Source organism: Camelus bactrianus, chromosome 4 (genome assembly GCF_048773025.1).
Source record: "Camelus bactrianus isolate YW-2024 breed Bactrian camel chromosome 4, ASM4877302v1, whole genome shotgun sequence".
NCBI lineage: Eukaryota > Metazoa > Chordata > Mammalia > Artiodactyla > Camelidae > Camelus > Camelus bactrianus.
The window spans coordinates 30,480,186-30,501,989 of NC_133542.1; the positions used below are offsets into that span (position 1 = coordinate 30,480,186).

General features: G+C 37.1%; 1 protein-coding gene across 1 annotated transcript in view; it reads left to right on the plus strand.

The window, feature by feature from the left end:
• The window catches only part of AK3 (adenylate kinase 3), a 23,542-nt gene continuing 1,738 nt past the window's right edge, over positions 1–21,804 (plus strand). The window contains exons 1-5 of the mRNA XM_010967883.3: positions 1–320; positions 10,121–10,240; positions 10,490–10,662; positions 11,299–11,417; positions 17,577–17,703. Coding sequence (XP_010966185.1) covers positions 170–320; positions 10,121–10,240; positions 10,490–10,662; positions 11,299–11,417; positions 17,577–17,697 — 684 coding nt within the window. The 5' untranslated portion in view covers positions 1–169 and the 3' untranslated portion in view covers positions 17,698–17,703. The remainder of the gene's footprint in view (positions 321–10,120; positions 10,241–10,489; positions 10,663–11,298; positions 11,418–17,576; positions 17,704–21,804) is intronic.

Below are 21,804 nucleotides of genomic sequence, written 5' to 3' on the forward strand. Positions count from 1 at the left end.
GCGCTGCAGCCCGGCGGGGCGCGGGCGGGACCGCCGGGGCGGCTATCGCCTCACTTCCGGAAGCGCCTGGGCGCTGCGGTCGTCACCAGCCTGCATCGCTGCCAGCCGGCCGGCTCCGCGCCACGGAGCGGGAGAGCGCGCAGCCAGGCCCGGGCCTCTCTCTGCGGTCATGGGGGCGTCTGCGCGGCTACTGCGTGCAGCGATAATGGGGGCGCCGGGCTCCGGCAAGGGCACCGTGTCCTCGCGCATCACCAAACACTTCGAGCTGAAGCACCTCTCCAGCGGGGACCTGCTCCGAGACAATATGCTTCGGGGCACAGGTGGGAGCCCGGGCGGGAGGGGTGGCCGTGCTCTGTCGCCCGGGTGGGGATTTGTGGGCGGAGGGGCCCTGGCGGGGAAAGTGAGGATACGGGTCCAGGGTTTGGGGTGCAGCATCTCCCAGTTGTCGCCCCGGGCTGCTGAGCGACCGTTCCCCGAAAGTTCTGGTCTCCGTGGACAGCTTCAGGTAGGTTGAGGGAAGGAACTAGGAAGTTAGGACACGTCCGAAGTTAAAAGATTAAAGAAACCACGTGGTTTTGAGAGGCAAGTCCAGCCCCAGTCTCAGCTGCTCCTAAGGATCCATCGAGCTGTGTGTGGCTTATTCTCCCCCTGGCCTTGCCCCTGGCACTGTTAGCTCTTTCTTTTTTTACTTTTCTTTTTTTGTTAAACGTCATGGGATGTTCTGGTTCTGACCTTTCCCCCGTAATCTGAAGGTCGAGTGTTACTTACCCTCGTTGCTGTCACAGAATTGGCTTAGATGTTTGATACCCGCCCCGCCCAGAGGTTTCTTAGACGTGAAAGTATTCTTATGCATGGTTATCTGAAGGATTAGTTTCTCGCTCCAAATAAATTCTTACAACTCAGCACAAAATCTACTGAACAAACTGTACACGTTACAATGGGTGGATTTTATCTTATGTAAATTATATCTTAAAGTATGTGAAGTTAAAGTAAAGCACTCTCTCACTCCCTGCCTCAGTCCCATTCTTCAGAGGGGAACAGTGACGTTTCCTTATAGAAATATGTTTATGTATAAGCACATATGTGTATGCCACTTATTTTATGCAATATGTAATCCTACTATATATGTATTCTGCACCAGTATGTTTTCACTTTTTATCTGGGATATCTTTACGTGAAAACATAGTAATCTATTTCATTATTTAATGTTTGTATAGGTTTCTATTTTTGAATCTACTATGATTTATTTAACTGACCCCCTGTTGATAGGTTATATAGGTTATTTCTAGATGGGATTTTTTTTTTGTTTGTTTCAAAATACTGACATGTAAATGAAAAGAAGAATCATTTCACTGCTTTTAGCTTGTTTCTTGGAGTTCTTTGGTTCAGCACCTAATCTGGTGAATTATTACTTTTATTTTCCTCTTCTAACATTGATCTTTTAAAAATCCTTAAGTATTTTAAACTTTTCATAAGGTTAAACTGTTTGGCTCACTTGCTAAGTGTTCTTGATGCAACATAGTAGTTAGGTAATGATAAAAACAGTCTCCAGTACTGCAGCCGATTGGGGCAAGGTTATCCAAAATGGAAAGGATTAAAGAATCCTTAAGCGATTCTCTGAAAAATAACTCAGCAATGAAGCATAACTGTGGTTAGAGAACACCTTCAGTGAAGAGTTAAAAATACATGAATTTGTGAAAACACAAAGTATTTTTTAAAATTTAATTTAGAGCATTGCTTTTAAGTAAAAAAAAATTTTTTTTAATTAAGAAACAAGCCTCTTATGGGAGAGGGTACAGCTCAAGTGATAGAGCACATGCCTAGCATGCGCAAGGTCCTGGGTTCAATCCCTAGTACCTCCATTAAAATAAATAAACCTAATAAACTCCCTCTCAAAACAAACAAACAAAACAAACAACAATTCTTTTTTAATAAAGAAAAAGAAACAAGCCTTTGCTTATCCTTAACATCCTATAACATTCCTGCTGTCCTATTCCTGGCTCCACAACATGAAAGAGGCCAGAGGGAGGGAGAAGAGGATCTCTGGGAAAGATGTTCAGCGTGCTTCAGGTGCCTGCTTTTTCTAGTCTTTACAGGCAATTCTTTAACAAAGAAAACAGAAAACAGAGTTTAAGGAGGTGTCATGAGATTGTTATTACAGATGTTCTGTATTTCAGGACTAAGAATATATTCTCAATAAATATTTGTGAATGGAATGGATATTTCCCACAGGATCAGAGCCAAAGGAGAGGTGTAATCTTTTATTTAAAAAAAAAATACTGCTTGGTGGAGGGCATAGCTCGGTGGTAGAGTGCCTGCTTAGCATGCACGAGGTCCTGGGTTCAATTCCCTGTACCTCCATTAAAAAATAAATAAACCTAATTACCTCCCTGCACTAAAAAAAAATACTGCTTAATGTTTTTTGATATTAAGAGTAAAGTATATTATTATAAGGTGAGAAAAACATCTCACAAAAATATAAAAATGAAAATTAAATCCTCTATGATTCCACCACCCAGAGACAATTATAATTAATTCTTTGGGGCTTTTTCTTACATTGTTTTTTTTCTCTTTTTTTCTCTGCTGCATTTGTATGTGTTTACAAAATTGTTATATTCTAAATGATTGGTTAGATACTTTTTTCTCCCTTACTGTGAGTACATTCACTCATTAAGCATCTTTTAAATCATGTTTAATTTCATCAAGATTGCACAGTTATTATTTTAAACGTTTTCCTATTGTACACTTATGTTGTTAACCATTCTTTGCTATAATTAATACTGTTATGACTATGCTTGTACATGAACATTTGGCAACGTCTCTACTTATTTTCTTTAAATAAATCCCCTAGTGTGGAATTTCTATAAGCATGGTACCATCAAGTACTGCTAAGGAAGGACAGTGTCAATTTACTTTCCAACCACTGTTTCATGATGGTGCTGTATTTTATAGGTAAAGTTTAAAAGCACCCCAGCGGATGTGGTAAAGACACTGGAATTACGAGGCAACCTGTTGACAGCAGCAAACCTGAAGTAACTGTAGATGATCACTGAACTCTGGAGTCAGGGAACTTGAGTCTGTCCCTTTGTCATTAGTCCAGCCCTCATATTTGAAGATGAGGAAACTGAGTTCAAGAGAGGTTAAAGAACTTGCTCAATAATAAACAGTAGTTACTGGGAGACAAGGGTGAACACACAAATCTCCTTGTATGCCAATTAAATTACTCTTTCCATTATGCAGTATTTCGCTAATTGAGATTCATGAGATAATTTCAGGTAGAGAAAAAATTTTTAATCTCAAAAATAAAGTTCAAATTAAAAAATTAATAAAAATTTTTATTTCAAAGTATATTTGAAAAATAATAACTGGCACAACAATCCTTTAATTTCATGAACATTATAGCTTATTAAATTGAAAAACTGAATCGTTTTGAAGAAAATAGGAAATAATAGTTCAGTTATGGCAGCGATTGTAAGGTTGCCGTATGATTGCCCAAAGTTTGAGAAACTGCACTGCAGGTTAGCGCTTCTCAAAGACATACTCCTGGACTAGATGACTACCCTTTTTGAATGTCATTTGTCCTCATTTGTAAAGTGGGTAATTGAGCTCAAGAGGTAATCCTCAAAGCCTCTGTCGGCTCTCAAGATTCTGTATGTATGTCTAACAGAACTTCTATTATATACACCCATGCAGCATAGATGTGCCTAATTAGAGTGATACTGACAGTAGAGCACAATGTTTCTGTAATGGCAAAATTTTTTATTTGTAATAAGCAATACATTTACATGGTTTGGAATTCCAAAAGGAAATTTAGTGAAAAGATCCTTCCAGAGCTATTTCATGGACATATAATCCACTGTTTACCTCTTCTTCTCTGTTTTTTTTGTTTTCTTTTTTATACAAGTGATAGTAAACTGTATATAGTATTTTCTACCTTTAACAATATTGCTTTCCATAAGGATTGCTCCATTTCTTTTTTTTTTTTCAAACAAAATAAGTTAGGCCATTTAAAAATTCCATAGCTAGAATCCAGGATAATCCAGGCAGCTCTTCTCTCCATCCATCCATCCGTGAATTTGTCAAGCACCCAGTGTGTGCTGGGTACTGGAGATACAGGGACAAATCTTTCACTGGAGGTGCTCACAATCAGAACATGGGCAGGCAGGTGGCCAGTAGTTTACTCAGGCTGCCATAACAGAGTAAAACAGACCAGGCAGCTTAAACAGTAGAAATTTATTTTCTCCTAGTTCTGGAGACTAGAAATCCAAGATCGAAGTGCCAGCAGGGTTGGTTTCTGGTGCGGCTTTTCTTCCTGGCTTGCAAATGGCCACCTTCTCACTGTGTCCTCATGTGGCCTTTCCTCTGTTGTGTACATTCTAGATGTCTCTTCCTCTTCTATAAGGACACCAGTCACATTGGATTAAGGTCCCCCTTTATGACCTCATTTAACCTTAATTACCTCCTTAAGGGCCCCATTTTTAAAGACAGCCACACTGGGGGTCAGGGCTTGGGCATATGGATTTTAAGGGACAAAATTCAGTCCATACCAATGTGTAAATAGATAGTTTCAGCAGTGTGATAAATGCTCCAACAGAGACAAGTCTGTGACATTACAGAAGTTCAGAGGAGAAACTTTTGGTTACCTTGGAGGTTCAAGGACACCGCACCATGAAGGGCCCTTTAAGATGTATCTTGAAAGATGAGTAAGAGCTTATCAGGCAACAGAGAGGGGAAAGAAGCTTGTGCAAAGACTAGGAGGACCCAGAGTATGCGGGGCTCTTGCTGGGGCCATGGTTTGAGGGTGGGGTGCAAATGGCGGGAAGGTAGGTGGGGGAGAGTTAAGATGAGGCCAGAGCCACTTGGGCTTTTATACAGTTCTTAGTTGAGATTTTGTCCTGAAGCAGAGTAGGGATGGGAGGACTGTAGACCTGGAATAGGAATTCTTTTAGGTTCTTCACTGAAGAGGAGTCAGATTGGGTGATGGTTGGAGGGAGGACCAATGTCAAGGGAGATTTTGATTTTCAGTATAATTCTTGTGAAATATCCCATGCATGAAGGTATTATAATTTGTATGATGGTTAGAAGAAGAATAAAATGAATACTTATTTGCCCACCAGTTCTTTGGGGTCCCCATCTATGCCCACCCATCACATCTCCTTCCTGTCCCCTAGAGGTAACCACTGTGTTGACTCAGAGCCTCTAATTATTTGAGAAAGTTTTTTTTTTTAAGCCCTTGATTGGGTATAAAGCTATCATTTGACTCATTCCCTCTTGTTCTCCTAGTTTTATTTTGTTTTGTTTAAACGTGTTATTAAAATTTTATGTATGTTATAACAATGTTAAAAGCAACTTTGGCAGGAACTAGGTTAATTCTCTGTAGCCCTTTCTCTTGGTATATATCGAAGAGAACTGTATTTACAGTTGGCCAGGCCCCTCATTTGTACTTCATAATTGCTCAGACAATTAAGTTGTTTCCAGCTTACTCAGATATGAGGTGTGGTTGGTTTGGGTAGTATTGTAAGAATGACCAGACATTAAAAGGAGATACAGAATTAAAAATGGCTTTTTATATAATACAAACACCATCTCTCAGATTAATGTTTCCATGTTTTAGAATTTGATTATTATCCTTAAAATTAGAAGTTAGTTTTAATCCTTCTGTGTTTTCCTTTAACCTTCCTCTTCTATTTTTATTTGTGTGTAACTTTATAGATAAGTTTATTTTGAATAATGCACGTTTAAACTAGTTCCTTTGTAGGGGGAGGGTATAGCTCAAGTGGTAGGCTGCATGCTTAGCATGCATGAGGTCCTGGGTTTAGTCCTCTAAGAATAAATAAATAAGTAAACCTAATTACCTCCCCCCTACCAAAAAAAAAAAAAAATCAGCATCTAAACTAGCTTTTTGTGTTTTGTAGGTGTGGAAGCTCCCAAATTAATTTTTTTGAATCTAAAAGGAAATCATTTTTTAATGAGGAGTCTATTTATATACAGTATTAAATTATAGGCAGTCAAGGGAATAAAAATTTACTAAGTGTTCAAAAAATATGCTGGACAAATCCTTGCATAATTTTGGAAGTGGGTAAAAACTTGAAATGTAATAAACAAATGGCTTAGACTTTGACATAGAGTTGAATCTTTTTTTATTTTTCCTTTAAATGAAGCATGACAGGCTTCAGATTTTAATAACTTTTATAAATAAATGTTTTTTGATACAGAAATTTATTAATGATAATGAAAAAGATTATTAGACCATAGGACTATCTAGTCACAAAACAAAATATTTGGACGTTTTTAATATTAACAGTTTTAATGACAATTGTCTCTGAGTAGTGTTGGGATTGTGAGTGGCTTTTTCTTTTGTTTTGCCTACTAGGTATTTTTCATCTTTCCCTTTTTTTAAACATCTTTATTGAGATATAATTCACATGCCATAAATTAACCCTCTTAAAGTATGATTCATTGTTTTTTATCCTATTCAGAATTATGCAGCCATCACCACAACCAATTTTAGGACTTTTTTCTACCCCAAAAGGAATCCTATTCCCATTAGCAGTCACTCCTCATTTTCCCCCATGCTCCCAGCCCTGGGCAACCACTGACCTTCCTTCTGTCTCTATAGATTTGCCTACTCTGAACGTTTCATCTAAATGGAATTATGTCTGGCTTTTGTGTCTGGAATTTTCCACTTTGCATGTTTTCAGAGTTCATACACTTTGTAACATGTATCAGTACTTCTTTTTTATGGCTAAGTAGATAATTTTATGAGTATACCACATTTTATTTATCCACTTGTCACTTGATAAACATTTGGGTTGTTTCCACTTTTTGGCTATCGTGAATAATGTTGCCTTGAACATTTCATACATAAGTTTTTATGTGAACTTATGTTTTTATTTCTTTTGAAAAATAAACCTAGGAGTGGAATTGCTATGTCATATAACTCTGTTTAACCTTTTGAAAAACTGCCACACTGTTTTCCCATTTGGCTATACCATCTATAATCCTACCAGCATTATGTAGGGGTTTCAGTTTCTCAGCATTCTTGTCAACCCTTGTTACGTATTTTTGATTATGGCCAGCCTGGTGAGTGTGAAGTGGTAACTCACTGTGGTTTCCACTTGTTATTTCCTTAGTGACTAATGATGTTGAACATCTCTCCAAGTGTTTATTGGCCATTTGTGTATCTGCTTTTTGTATTCAGATCCTTTGCCCTTTTAAAAAATATGTGTTGTCTTTTTATTGTTGAGTTGTAACATTACTTTAGATATTCTAGATAAAGGTTCCTTATTAGATACATGATTTACAGAAATGTTCTCCCATTCAGTGGATTGTCTTTTCACTTTTGTGATGGTGTTTTTGAAGCATGAAAGTGTGAAATTTTAATGAAGTCCAGTTAAGAGTTTTGTAGTTTTAGCTCTTACAATTAGGTCTATGATACATATTGAGTTAATTTTTTTATATGGTGTTAGGTAGAGGTCCACCTAACCTAACTTATTTTGTAGATGGATATTCAGTTGTCCCAGCACCATTTATTGAGAAGACTATTCCTTCCCCCAGTGAACTGTCTTGGTATCCTTGTAGAAAATCAATTGACCGTAAATGTAAGGGGTTCCTTCTGGGCTCTCAATTCTGTTCCATTAATCTATATGCCTATCTTTATAGTTCCAACAGTCTTTTGAAATCCGAAGTGTGTGCCCTCCAACATAGTTCTTCTTTTTCAAGATTGTTTCAGCTAGTCTGGGTCCCTTGTATTTCCATGTGAAATTTATAGTCATTTTGTCAATTTCTGCAGACACCAACTGGGATTTTGATAGGATTGCATTGAATCTATAGATCATTTTCAGGGAATATTGCCATCTTAATATTAACTTTTCAAATCCATGAATATGAGCTGCCTTTCCATTCAGTTATGTCTTTAGTTTCTAACAACAGTGTTGTAGTTCTCAGACTACCAGTTTTGTACTTTTTTTTAAAAGGTACATTGCCAAGTTTTTTATTCTTTTTGACACAATTGTAAATGGAATTTTCTTAATTTTTAATTTCACTTTCGTATTGTTCATTTTTATATACTGTTGATCTTGTACCCTGCAATTTTGCTAAACTCATTTATTAGTTCTAATAGTTTTTTAGTAGATTCCTTAGGATTTTCTATATACAAGATCATATCATCTGCAAATAGAGTATTTTACTTGTTCCTTTCTGGATGTCTTTTAGTTCTTTTTCTGGACTGATTGACCTGGCTGCAGTCTATGGTACAATGTTGAAGTGGCAAGAACAGATCATCTTTTCCTAAGGCTATTCTTATATTTAATATGAAATTAAGTACTTTATTAATCCCCTGTCAATCCATTTTGTTGCCATTAGTTGGGGGTTTAGAAGAGGGCTTGGCCTGAAGAGTGAAAAGGGAGGGGAGGGTCCAATAGCAGTTTTGCGGACTCAGCCCTGGAGAATTCCAAGTTTTCTCCCAAACACTGTAAATAAGTTGGAGCTCTATGTCCCCCAGAGCAGTGGTCAGAATCCTGATGACAAAGGTGCACACATATGTTTGTGGACCTTCCCAAGAGGGCATTTTAGTGAGTCCTGAGTGCTCTTGGAACTTAGGGCCTCTTCCAGAAGCTGTTTGGAAACCCTGGCAGTACACCTGTCAAATGGCAGCCAGTTTTCATGCAAGTCATGTGCTTAGTTAGAAATCTAAAGTTTCACGGATTTGACAATTTAGAATCTGTTCTGAAGTCAGTATGTCAACTCATACCAAGAATTATGAAAACAGTCATAAACTTTGGTTCTTTTTATCTCTGACTCCTGAGAACTTATCCATCAGAAATAACTTAGAAGCACCCCCACCCCCCCAAAAAAAAGAGAGAAGGAAAAGAAAAAGAGTGTTAAGATCTTTAAAAGCAGCAGTGATAGGGAAAAATCAAGACTAATTTAAAGAGTTTAAATGACCAACAGTGTGTACTGCCGTGATAGAGTGTGTATATATCTATATAAATATATAAATATATACATAGATATAACATAGATATATATTTATGGAGTATTACAGTTACCAAAAATGACTAAATGAATATATAAAATCACTGAAAAGTATTTACACAATGATACTAAGTGAAAAAAGAATACAAAACTATAAATACACAGATTATTACAGTGGTATTATAATTAGGGATATATATAAATAGTTTGGTAAGAGTTGATGAGGAATTAAAATACTATCGTGTAAGAATGACATTTAGTTGTGGGTAATATTTTTATTTTTTTGGTGGGGAGACAATTAGATTTAATATATTTATTTATTTATTCATTTATTCATTCATTTATTTATTTAATGGAAGTACTGAGGATTGAACCCAGGACCTCGTGCATGCTAAGCATGCTCTCTGCCATTGAGCTATACCCCACCCCCCTGGGTAATATGTTTAGATTGTTCATAAATTCTTTTCCAGGGTGTTTTATTAATAAAAATGTAACACAATTATGGTGCTAATCTGGTCAAAAACTGAATTGTGACAGCAGGATCTATTTTAGAGGATAAGAAAAAGCTCTACAGTAACATGATTGCAGGCACTTAAACTGAGCCACTTAAAATAATGATTATTTCAATTTCTTATTTAAAAAGAAAATAATTTCAGTTAGTCTATATATTTTTTTCTCAATATTTTTCTTTTTTTTTTTAGCTGCTGCTTTTGTTTTTTTTTTTTAATAGAGGTACCGGGGATTGAACTCAGGACCTCATGCATGCTAAGCAGGCACTACCACTGAGCTATTTCCCTCCCCCTTATATATATATTTTTTTCCTGATAGAAAATTTAGAAAGTACAGAAAAGTGCAAATATGTAAAAAAAAATCACATAATTCTATCACACAGAGATGACTACTGTTAACATATTGGTCTATAGCTTTCCATTATTTTTACGTTTACATATTTTGACATAATGGAGATTTTGAAATAGGCAGATTATTTTGTTCCCTCTGTTTTTATCACAAAAGTTGATGATGCATATTTTCATCTGAGTATGCTACCCAGAGGTCTTCTTTAGGCAAACGGGTTCCCCGAGGCCTAGAATGGGACAGAACAAATGCTCTCGCTGATTTGCATTTTTTCCTGCCTCTGCTATAGAAATTGGTGTGTTAGCCAAGACTTTCATTGATCAAGGGAAGCTCATCCCAGATGATGTCATGACTCGGTTGGTCCTTCATGAGTTGAAAAATCTCACCCAGTATAGCTGGCTGTTGGATGGTAAGTGGAATATTGAGAATATTTCAGGTACCCAAAATGATGTGTGCAGACAGGAGAGTGAGCATTTCACAGGCTACAGACAGACATCCCAGGTGGTGGGCAGGGGGCCCGAGAGCTACTATTTACCACCCTGGTGTTTTGGGCCAGCCATCTTCTGGTGTTAATTGCTTATGTTCAGATTCCTCAATGTTAACGAATTTTCTTCCTTCTTCCCTTTCTTCCTTTGTTCATTTTTTTTAATTTCTCGAGGCTTTCCAAGGACACTTCCACAGGCAGAAGCCCTGGATAGAGCTCATCAGATAGACACAGTGATTAATCTGAACGTGCCCTTTGAGGTTATCAAGCAGCGCCTCACGGCTCGCTGGATCCATCCAGGCAGTGGCCGTGTCTACAATCTTGAATTCAACCCTCCCAAAACCATGGTGAGTAGTTGTGTTGGAACTGACTCTGCCTTCCACATAGTCGATGGTTTCCAGACCTCTTGCCCTCACAGATGACTTTGGATACCCTTAGATGACCAGAACTCCTGAGGGCATATTTTCAGGGTACTTGGTGTAGTCAGCTAGGCTAGTCCAGTTAGCTTGGTAGTAAAGGCATCCCCAGGAGTAACAGGGATTTGTTATTCCTTCAGAAGCATTGATTGATTTCCTACTCTGCATCAGGGAGTGTGTTAGAAGTTGGGGCAATGGGGATTAGCTTGGTTTATTTAGGTCTTGTAGCTGAAATTCCTAGTCTGTAGCTGAATCTTTCTGTGTATGTATACACACACACACACACACACACACACACGTATTCACACATGTATAATATGAAAATATTTAGAGACCACTTAGAAAACCCTTTGCTCTAAGGAGAAGGTGACTGACACTGTGGAAATGATCCTGGGGTCTTACAGCTCTGTGTTGAAATGACCTGGGTTTGGATTTGATTCCATTTATTTAAAAGCACATTTTTGTGCTTGGTGCTTGCACAGATAAGATGTCTGTCTGAACTACGTATAAAAATCTCCTTAAAAACTATGGTATTATTGATGCTAGTGTCTTCTAACTCCTGTTTAGGGCATTGACGATCTGACTGGGGAGCCTCTTGTTCAGCGTGAGGATGACAGACCAGAGACGGTTGTCAAGAGACTGAAAGCTTACGAAGCCCAAACAGAGCCCGTCCTGGAATACTACCAGTGAGTCTGTCACTTTTCTGAATTTCTCTTATGTGAGGCACTTGTATGATATATCATTTTGTATGATGAAGCAGTAAATTATTTTTTATTATCCATGCTTTACAGCCAAAATGCTAAAACACCATTAGATCTAACTCAAATTGGTTTTAATGATGACAGAAATGTATTTGCTTATGTAACAGAGAAGTCCAAAAGGTAGTTTGGGCTTCAGTTGCCCCTAGGTTTGATCAGAATTTTGCCATCCTCTCAGCTTTGTATAGGCTTCCTGCATAGTTGCAGACAGTTGCCAGGAACAGCTACAGTGTCCTCTTTATGAAAGGCTAAGGGGTCACCTTTCCCCCAATGAACAAAAGCTCTAGATTGAACCAACTTGAACAGCCACTGTGGTCAGGGAATGCCTTGCATTTTAGACCCAGGTTACTGCCCATTCCTGAACCAGTCCCTGGGATGGGAGAGATTACACTGATTGGTCTACGCCCAGAGTGGGGAGTGGGTCAGTCTCTCCCAAACTTTGCTGTCTGGTATCAGGAGGGTTGGAATGAATGCTGGGGAGGCAAACCTAATAGTGCTCACTACCTGTGACAACAGCATAGAAGAGTCTCAAAGGGCAACTAATCCTCAGATATCTGTTTGGCAAATAGTCTTTAAAAGCTTATATTCTGATATGGTTTTGTTAGCCCTTGAGAGAATTCATACCCCACAACAAATTTGGGAACACTACTGAATTAGTATTTGCCTCAGGCTAAGAAACAGTTCAGCTTCTTTACTCAGCCTTTCCCCTCTCCTAACAGGGGATTGATTACATCCACTTTCATCTATTTACTTCCTGAGTAATGACTCAGCACCAAGACTGTCCAGTGTTGTGGTTAGAGCAGACTCTGGAGCCAGACAGCCTAAGTTCAAATCCTAGTTCGCCATTTATTAACTTGGCATTAAACCTCTTGCTTAACCTCTGTTTTCTGCTCTGTAAAAGAGAGGTGAGAATAGAAAGTTGAAAGATGGAGTTAATATGTGTAACTCTTAGAATTGTGTCTGACACATAGCACTATATAATTATTACCTATTATTATTGTTCTTGTTGTAATGGGATAACTATGCAGTGAAACCTGAAGCAACAGTCTCCAAATTATTTTAACAGTTATTTCTGGAGGGTGAAATTACAAGGAAGTTGGCGATTCACTTTCTATAGTAGTTGTTGCTATAATTTGGTGATTGTATAATGAGCCAGGCTCTGCAGATTACCAGCTGTGTGGACCTGGGCAAGGGCTTTTCACCTCTGTGCACAAATTCTTCATTTGTAAAGTCAGATCAGTATTGAATAGTACCTACTTTATAGAGTTGTAAAGGAAATTAAGTGAGAGAGTCCAGGTAAAGACTTACAACAGCCCTGGCACTGTAAATCACTCAGTGTTAACAATTATTATTTACTCTGTTGACACTGTGCTAGGCCCTTGGTCCACACAGATAACTAGACCCAGTTCCTGCCAAGCCCCAAAGAAACTCACCTTTATGACGCAGAGTGCTGGGTAAACGCTACTGATCATACAATGTTATGTGTTTATATCAATCAGGAACCTAATTCACACTAGCTTAAGCAAAAGGGAAATTTACTGGTCATGTAACTAAAAGGTGCAAAGGTAGATGGCTGGGTCCAGGTGTTTGGTGTCATCAGGCCTCGGTCACACTCAGCTCCATTTTCCTGTGTTAGCTTCAATCTCAGGTGGGCTCTCCCTGTGTGAGCCCCTCAGCATTAGAGCTCATCTCCTACCAGTTCATCTACCTCAGCAGAAAAGAGAGCCTCTGCCTGCAAAAGTCCTGGAATTAAGACTGACTGGCTCTAATCATGTCTATCCTGGAAGCTGGGAAGTGGAGACAGTCTCATTCCAATCTCATAGACTGAGTTTGGTGAAGAGATTGTTTCCCAAAAGGGGTTTGTTATTCATTCAAAAGTAACCAGAAGAAGGGAGAACACATTGTTCCTGAGCTGATAATAACACTGCCAGGCTATTAATAGAGGTAATAACCGAATGCAGTGGAAGTACACTGGCTGTAGGGATTAGTTCTGTAAAACATGGGAAGGAAAGTTGGGGAAAGCTGAGATGAAGTGGATGGCCCAGGTCACTGTCTCAGGAGATACCCTAGTCTTTCTAGGCTTCTGGCTTTTGTCCCTCTTGCTATTAATTGAAGCATTTCCTTCTAAGCTCCTGTGCACAGAACTAGAACTGGACTTAACCAACAGTGTACAGTGGCATTGGCAACAACCTTAGCAAGAGTCAGCATTGTAATTTTAAAATACTGACAGTTGTATTGTTGTTTTTAGAACTCTTCTCAGCTGTGGGACATTTGATAGCATAATTAGATGTGTTTAAAAGCAACATGATGCTCTTACTCTTTAGAGGACTGATAGCTGAAGCTGATTCTATTTTATTCCATAGAAATTCAGGTGACAAATGTTCATCCAAAGTACAGCTTTAGGATTGAAAAGGTGCCTATAGTTGTTCCCCCAGTAATTAACCCACTTGTGACATTGGCTTGATTTTAAGATGTCTCTTCAAGAGGCTTACAGCAGTTAAGAAGCTTAACAAGATGGCTGTGAATTTAGAAGCAGGAGGGCTTTAGCAGATGTTTCTTACAAAGAAAACAGTGGGAATTATTTTAGTCTTAACTGTAACCAATCTTATGAGGTAATCAGAAAGGAATACTTTTGTCCCCAGTGAAACATCTTAAAATCTAGTGGAAAGGTTACAGAGGTATGACTGATCCTATTTTTAGAAAGCAATATACCCGAGTTCTTCATTTGTTCTTATGAAGCCTTTAAGCCAGTGTGTGTATGAGTGAGGTTGGAGAAGGGTAAACAAGAGGAATGCCAGAATCACTGGCAGGAGTCTGTGTTTTGAAAAGCAGCCCCTGGATTCTGATTCTCCTCACCATCGAAACTCCAGGAAAGTGGAATGAATAGGCTTTGGCTGCTGGTAACGATCCAGACAAATCTGCCTGGAAAGAAATGGAGAAACCAAACAGGAAACCCAATAAAGACAACACTTTTTTTATTCTCCTTTCCTCTAAAATTCAGAAGGAGAGCATAGAGGAAAAAAATAAACCTAGGTGAAAAGAAGGAAGGATAATCAAGTATTAGAAAGCTGTTTTGCAAACGCATAAGTAGAGAAAGCTAAGGGTGTTCTGGTGTCTGGCAGGCACTATGTTTGGAAACCTACCGTTTTGGTGATTTGAACTAATACCTTACATTTCTAATAGTTTTATCAGTAAGTAAGGAAATGGATTTTAAAAAGGATTAAATGAACTATTATATGTAAAGCACTTAGAATATGCTAAAAAAAAAATTGACAGGTGCTATTATTTTTTAAGTAACCATTTCTGTTAGCCAGAGGGCATAACTGAAACTAAAATCTGTTTTCCAACACCCAGCCAAGTGCCTTTCTCTCTTCATTACACAGACCTATACTTACTGAGACCCTTAAATCCACACTATCATCTTTTAAGAATCACTTTGAAAAGCTCATTAGGAAGACTCAGGTCTCTGTGCATGGGGGTGTTTTCTTTCCTTTTCTTAAAATTGAAGTATAATTGACATACAATATTATATTAGTCTCCAGTGTGCAATACAGTGATTCAGTATTTTTATACATTACCAAATGATCACAAGTCTAGCTACCATCTGTCACCATACAAAATTAATACAGTATTACTGACTCTATTCCTTATGATGTACATTACATCCCCATGACATTTATTCTATAACCAGAAGTTTGTACCTCTTAATCTTCCTCACCTATTTCCCTTATTCCCCTACCTCCCTCCCCTCTGACAACCACCAGTTTGTTCTCTGTATCTGAGTCTGTTTCTGTTTTGTTATGTTTATTCATTTGTTTCTTAGGTTCCACATATAAGCGAAATGATACAATATTTGTATTTCTCTGTCTTACTTCATTTAGCATAATACCCTCTAGGTGCATCCGTGTTCTTGCACATGACAAGATTTTATTCTTTTAAATGGCTGAATAATATTACACTGTATGTACATACTACATCTTCTTTATGCATTCCTCCATTGATGCACACTTAGGTTGTTTCCGTATCTAGGCTTTTGTAAATAATGCTACCGTGAACATGGGGGTGCATATAGCTTTTCAAGTTTTTTTTTTCTCTTTGATAAAAACCAGAAGTAGAATTGCTGGATCATACTGTAATTCTATTTTTAATTTTTTGAGAAACCTCTACACTTTATTCCTAGTGCCTGCACCAATTTACATTTCCACCAACCGTGCATGAGGGTTCCCTTTTCTCCACGTCCTCATCAACACTTGTTATTTTATTTTTTTTGCTTTTTGATAAAAGCAATTTGATAAAAGGTATGGTTTTGGTCAGGTCATTTTGGTTTTGATTTGCATTTCCTGATGACTAGTGATGGTGAACATCTTTTTATGTGTCTCTTGGCCATCTGTGTGTCTTCTTTGGAAAAATGTCTGCTCAGGTCCTCTGCCCATTTTTTAATCAGGTTCTTTGTTTTTTGGATGTTGAGTTGTATGAGTTTATATATATATATAGGATATTAACCCCTTATCAGATATATTGTTTGCAAGTATCTTCTCCCATTCAGTAGGCTGCCATTTTATTTTGTTGATAGTTTCCTTGGCTATGAAAAAGCTTTTTAGTTTGATGTAGTCCCATTTGTTTAACTTTGCTTTTGTTTCTCTTGCCTGAGGAGACATATCCAAAAAAAAAGTTACGACTGATGTCAAAGAGCATACTGCCTATGTTTTCTTCTAGTAGTTTTATGGTTTCAGGTCTTACATTTAAGTCTTTAGTCCATCTTGAGTTTATTTGTGTAGAGGGTGTGAGAAAATAGTCCAGTCTGATTCTTTTGCATGTAGCTGTCCAGTTTTCCTGGCCCCATTTACAGAAGAGGCTACTTTTCCCCCACTGTATATTCTTGCCTCCTTTGTCATAGATTAGTTGACCATATAAGTGTAGGTTCATTTCTGAGTTATCTGTTTGGTTCCATTGATCTATGTTCCTGTTTTTGTGCCAGTACTATACTGTTTTGATAACTGTAGCATTATAGTATAGTCTGAAGTCAGGGAGCCTGATTCCTCCAGCTCTGTTCTTCTTTCTCAAGACTGTTTTGGCTATTGGAAGTCTTTTTGTGTTTCCATACAAATTTTAACATTTTTGTTCCAGTTCTGTGAAAAATGTCATTGGTGTTTGATAGAGACTGCATTGTATCTGTAGATCGCCTTGGGTAGTATAGTCATTTTTAACAATATTAATTCTTCTGATCCATGAACACAGTATATCTTTCCATTTGTTTGTGTTGTTTTCAGTTTCTTTATTTGATGCCTTATAGTTTTCCAAGTATAGGTCTTTTACGTCCTTGGTTAGATTTATTTCTAGTATTTTTTTTTTTGATGCATTTGTAAGTGGGATTGTTTTCTTAATTTCTGATAGTTTGTTATTAGTGTATACAAATGTGTCAGATTTCTTTAGTATTAATTTTGTATCCTGCAACTTTACTGAATTCATTTATTAGTTCTACTAGTTTTGGGGTGGCATATTTAGGATTTTTTATATATAGTATCATGTCATCTGCAAACAGTGACAGTTTTATTTCTTCTTTTCCAATTTGAATTCCTTTTTTTTTTCTTGTCTGCTTGCTGTGGCTAGGACTTCCAACGCTATGTTCAATAAAAGTGGTAAGAGTGAGCATCCTTTTCTTGTTTCTGATCTTAGAGGAAATGCTTTCAGCTTTTCACTGTTGAGTATGATGTTGGCTGTTGATTTGTCATAGGTGGCCTTTATTACAGAGTTATGTTCCCTCCATACCCACATTGTTTAGCGTTTTTATCATAAATTTATTGTGAATTTTGTCAAAAGCTATTTTCCATCTATTGAGATGATCATCTGATTTTATTCTTCAATTTATTAATGTAATATATCACATATTTTCAGATATGTAAACATCTCTGCATTCCTGGGATAAGTCCCATTTGATCATGGTGTATGATCCTTATTGTTGAATTTGGTTTGCTAACATTTTGTTGAGGATTTTTGCATTTATGTTCATCAGTAACATTGACCTGTGATTTTCTTTTTTTGTGGTGTCAGACTTGTCTTTTTCTTTTTCTTTTTTATCATCTTTAGGAAAAAAGGGGTGTTGGAAACATTCTCTGGAACAGAAACCAACAAGATCTGGCCACATGTATATGCGTTCTTACAAACCAAAATTCCACAAATAAACGAGAAAGCACCAGTTACTCCGTGAGAAAAAGTGCGTATAACATAAGATGAGTAGAAGCTCCTCTGTGCATTTAGAAGTTCCTTGTCCTAAGAATCTTGCATGTATAAATTCTTTGACAATTGTATTAGTTTTATTTCTACTGATTTTATTCTGGAAATTAAGGATGTGCCAAATGAGTCATAGAGAAAGATTCTTCTTTTGAAATATCTAGTGTGTTTTATTATCTTCTATGGGTGTGCAATTCAAAAACACCAGAGGTGTCTAACTTTTGAAAAATCTTGAGCATAATTAAAAGAGCAATTAGTAATAATCTAAACTTTTGTTCAGAAGAAAAGTGGTTGATAAAATTTCCTTATTTTTTGGAAAAGTAAAAAAAAATTCTAAGTCATTTATGGAAAGCATCTTATCAGAGGCTTTTGTGTAGACCGATGCCAAAAAAAAGAGATCTCTAGCACTGTGGTAAAGTTTTATGGGACACTATGTCTATAAAATTCCAGAAAAAAAAGCAACTGGATTTATAGATTAGTTGCAGGATGAAAGTTCACTGCTGCCTTTTAATGACCTAACTAAAACAAACAGACTGCCAGATATTTCTCCAGCAAAAATGGGATTATCCCAGATCAGTAGAAAATTGCAATTTGGGGTCTGTAACCATGGTGAGCCACATGTGCAAATGAGCCATGGTGTGCAAATCCTCTGCACAGCAAGGGAATGAGAATGCTTTTATAGAGGGTAAAAGGAAGTTGGGAGGGCTGTAGTAAACAAAGAGTGCATGGCTTTTCATTGGCTGAGTCCTTGCCTGGAAAGAAGAGTGTGTCTTCTTCCTGTTGGGCTCCACTGTCTTCACAAGGCATGAGGGCTCCCCCTTCTGGTCTTCTATTTTAATTAAGGTTTCTGTTTGTTAGTGTTTTTACACTTTACACTAGCAAACTTACAATAGCCATATATGCTGCATTTTGTTGTTAAACATACTGTTTACTCTAAAATTTCAATTTGCTATAAAAATGTATCAGTTAGCATATAGGAAAATATATTTTCCTGTGACTTATTTTCTCTTGAAAATACTTGAGTACCGAGGGATATTTGTTAGAGACTGACACCATAAGTTCTTGCAAAGCACCGAAGTTGAATTTTCAGTAGAAAATTTATCAAATACTTGTCTTTTCAGACAAGGTTACTCAGGTTAAGAAATGTGTGCTTTGGGAACTACTTGCCAGTTTCTCTTTTTGATCTAAATGTATGATCTGCCTTAATGAGTAACAAATTAAACTACAACCAAAAAAAGAAAAAAGCATAAAAGAAAACCTAGGGTACTAGGTAAAGTAAGCACACTTTGTCATTAAGAAATAGATCAGGTTTGCCTGAGGAAAATTCACTTGACATAAATAACAATCTTAATTCGTAAATAGGTGTAGCAATTACAGGATTTACACATCATGTTTAAAAAGACCAAGAAACTAATTGATTTTGCTTGGAAGAGTTCTTTACTCCTAATCAAAGAAGGTGACACCTACTAGTGTTCACTGCTATCCTACCTTAAAGGGGAAGAATCTGCCAGTGAATGTAATCCAAGCAGCCATTTTTAAATGAAGATGATTTGATTCTCTAGTGGGGCGACAGGATACATGCTTATGTACTGTAGCCTGGTGGGGAGAATGAGGTAATATGAGGTTAAGGAGAAATCAGACAATGTCTTCAATGGCAATATCTACACTTAGTTGGTGCTAGGTCAAATGAAACAAATGAAACATTGTACAAGCTGTTATTAACTGCCTTTGAAAATTTGGCCCATTTTATTCCAACCACTGAAAATACAAATGCCAGCAAGTGATTCTCTTATGTATTTTGTGGGAAAAAAACTTATTTTTCTTTCTTTTGATTTTTAAAAGTTCAGTGTTGATCTTTTGAAAATGTACCAAGGCTTTTAAAAAGGATTACAATAAACATTTCATTATTTACAAAAGCTTCCTTTAATGCCTTATTTGAATGTTAGTATCATATGCTTTTCTTAAAATGTTGTGAACTACTAAACTTATGAATTATCAAGCATACATTAATATCAACATATTAGAATTAAATGGAAATTTAGAACTATGGATATTACTTTGTCTTTGGTAATTTACAGGGCACACTCTCTCACCTTCTGTTCTGCTGCCCTGATGTCTCATTGGTTTCTGAATTAGTGACTGCTTTCTAATAACTGTCTTAAAACAGTACATACGCTGGTTTCATTTTCTATCTCCTGCTATAGTATTAGCACCAACCTGGCCTTCTTGACACCTTAGATTTGGAAATCCAGAAGGATAGAAGAACATGAAAATTAAGACCCTTCTTCCTGTGATCACTCCTCCCCACCCCTAAAACAACCCAAAGTTTTGCACATACATCCATTTGGGTAATGCCTGCACTATTACAAAAAGAACTTATTTTCTGCTGTAATAACTATAATTATGATTTATGTGCCACATGGAAATATGTCTGGAGCTGAATGCCAAGGCTAGAAGCTAATATACCTTAGTTAAAGGCTAATAAGAACAGTATTTCAACCCATCACCCCTGTTTCCTGGAGTACAATACTTATTTTGGTACACCTTTCATAAGCAGGGTGTGCTGTTGGAAGTGCAAATTGGCAGTTAGTACCATCTGGCAATTTTATTTCTCAATTCCATTTGAAATGGCTGATTCTAAACTGTAGCCCAGGGCTGCTTTTCCCTCAGCTATTTACAATGGCACTTGAGCAAAATAAAATATTTTGGACATTCATTTTTAGACAAATTTTACCTATGTTAAAAGCAAATCATGATAATTACAGACCTCACCTCAGATTATATTAAATTGCTGTAACCAATAGCAAGAATAAATTGTATTTTGAAGTATGTTTAAAAGTTGTCTTTTCACTGACAAAAAGAAAATATTCCCAGGCACTGGTAAACTGCAGAAATAGCCTTCCTACCTTTGCCATTCAAGATTCTGAAACACAGTCAAAATAGTTTAGCTGTGTTTAAAGCTTCTGGTAAAAGTTTTGTAGAGTCCATACCCTACTCTAGCTTTTGTTTTTTACCTTTAGCTCACTAGTGACCACCTGTTTTTCCATACATATAGCACTGAGTAAACTGTCATGCCAAAATGCACTTTGGAAGAATTTCACCAAGGTATAAATCAGTTTGGTGATATGTCATATTTTACCAAAGGACTCTGAGTGTCTGAAGAGTAAATAGCATGAAAAAAATCATGCTTTAAAGAAACAAGTGAAATATATGGGATTTTCTTATCATTTTCATACTTAAAAAAGAGCAAACTTCAAATCTAATTTTTCAAGGCTTAAGAGAATTTAAGAATTTAAGGTTTCAGCTTCATTATTAGATGGTAAGGGATTCGTAGTCAACTTTTACTCCTCTTAGTACCCCTCTCCCCCACCATTAGCTCACATAGTAAGCAAGCAAATGAATACTTATTGGATGAGTCAGCTTCTCAGGCGACCTGTGAAACAGTACATATATGTCCATTACAGATGGGCAATGGATGCATACTTTTAAGAACTTACTAAAATGCATATGATATAGTGGCAAAACTGAAATGAAAAGCCTGACCTCAACCCAGACAAGTAAGTTTCTGTTCCACATCAATTTAAGAACTGAAATACATGACTGACTTTGAGAACAGTAAATTGACATCTCTTTTTCTCTGAAAATATCCCAAGTTTAACATCAGGATCACTTTGCCTAAACCCACAATCACTGTTTTCATCCTATAAAATAATCCACTTACTCAACTAGATTCACGTTCTTTGGGCAGCATGTTAATTCACTTTTAAAAGCGTAACAGGAATGCCAGTCTGAAAGAAGTCCCAATTTTCCTAAAGAGAAGTCATAGGAAATTGTGAGTTCATTAGGCAAAATTTGAAAGAGCCCACTAATGGTATAACTGGCTGAGAATGTTACCCATCTCTCTCTCCTTCAATCAGTACTATTTCCACTACCACTGATTAAATGACACTGAGTTAACAGGCGAAAAATAGAGTGATAACTATTTCTTTTAATCTCTTATTAGAAGATTAATTTTATCAAATGACACAAGAATCTTTGATGGATACTTTGGTGTTAATGGTGTTTCTTTCGTTTGGACTTTCCA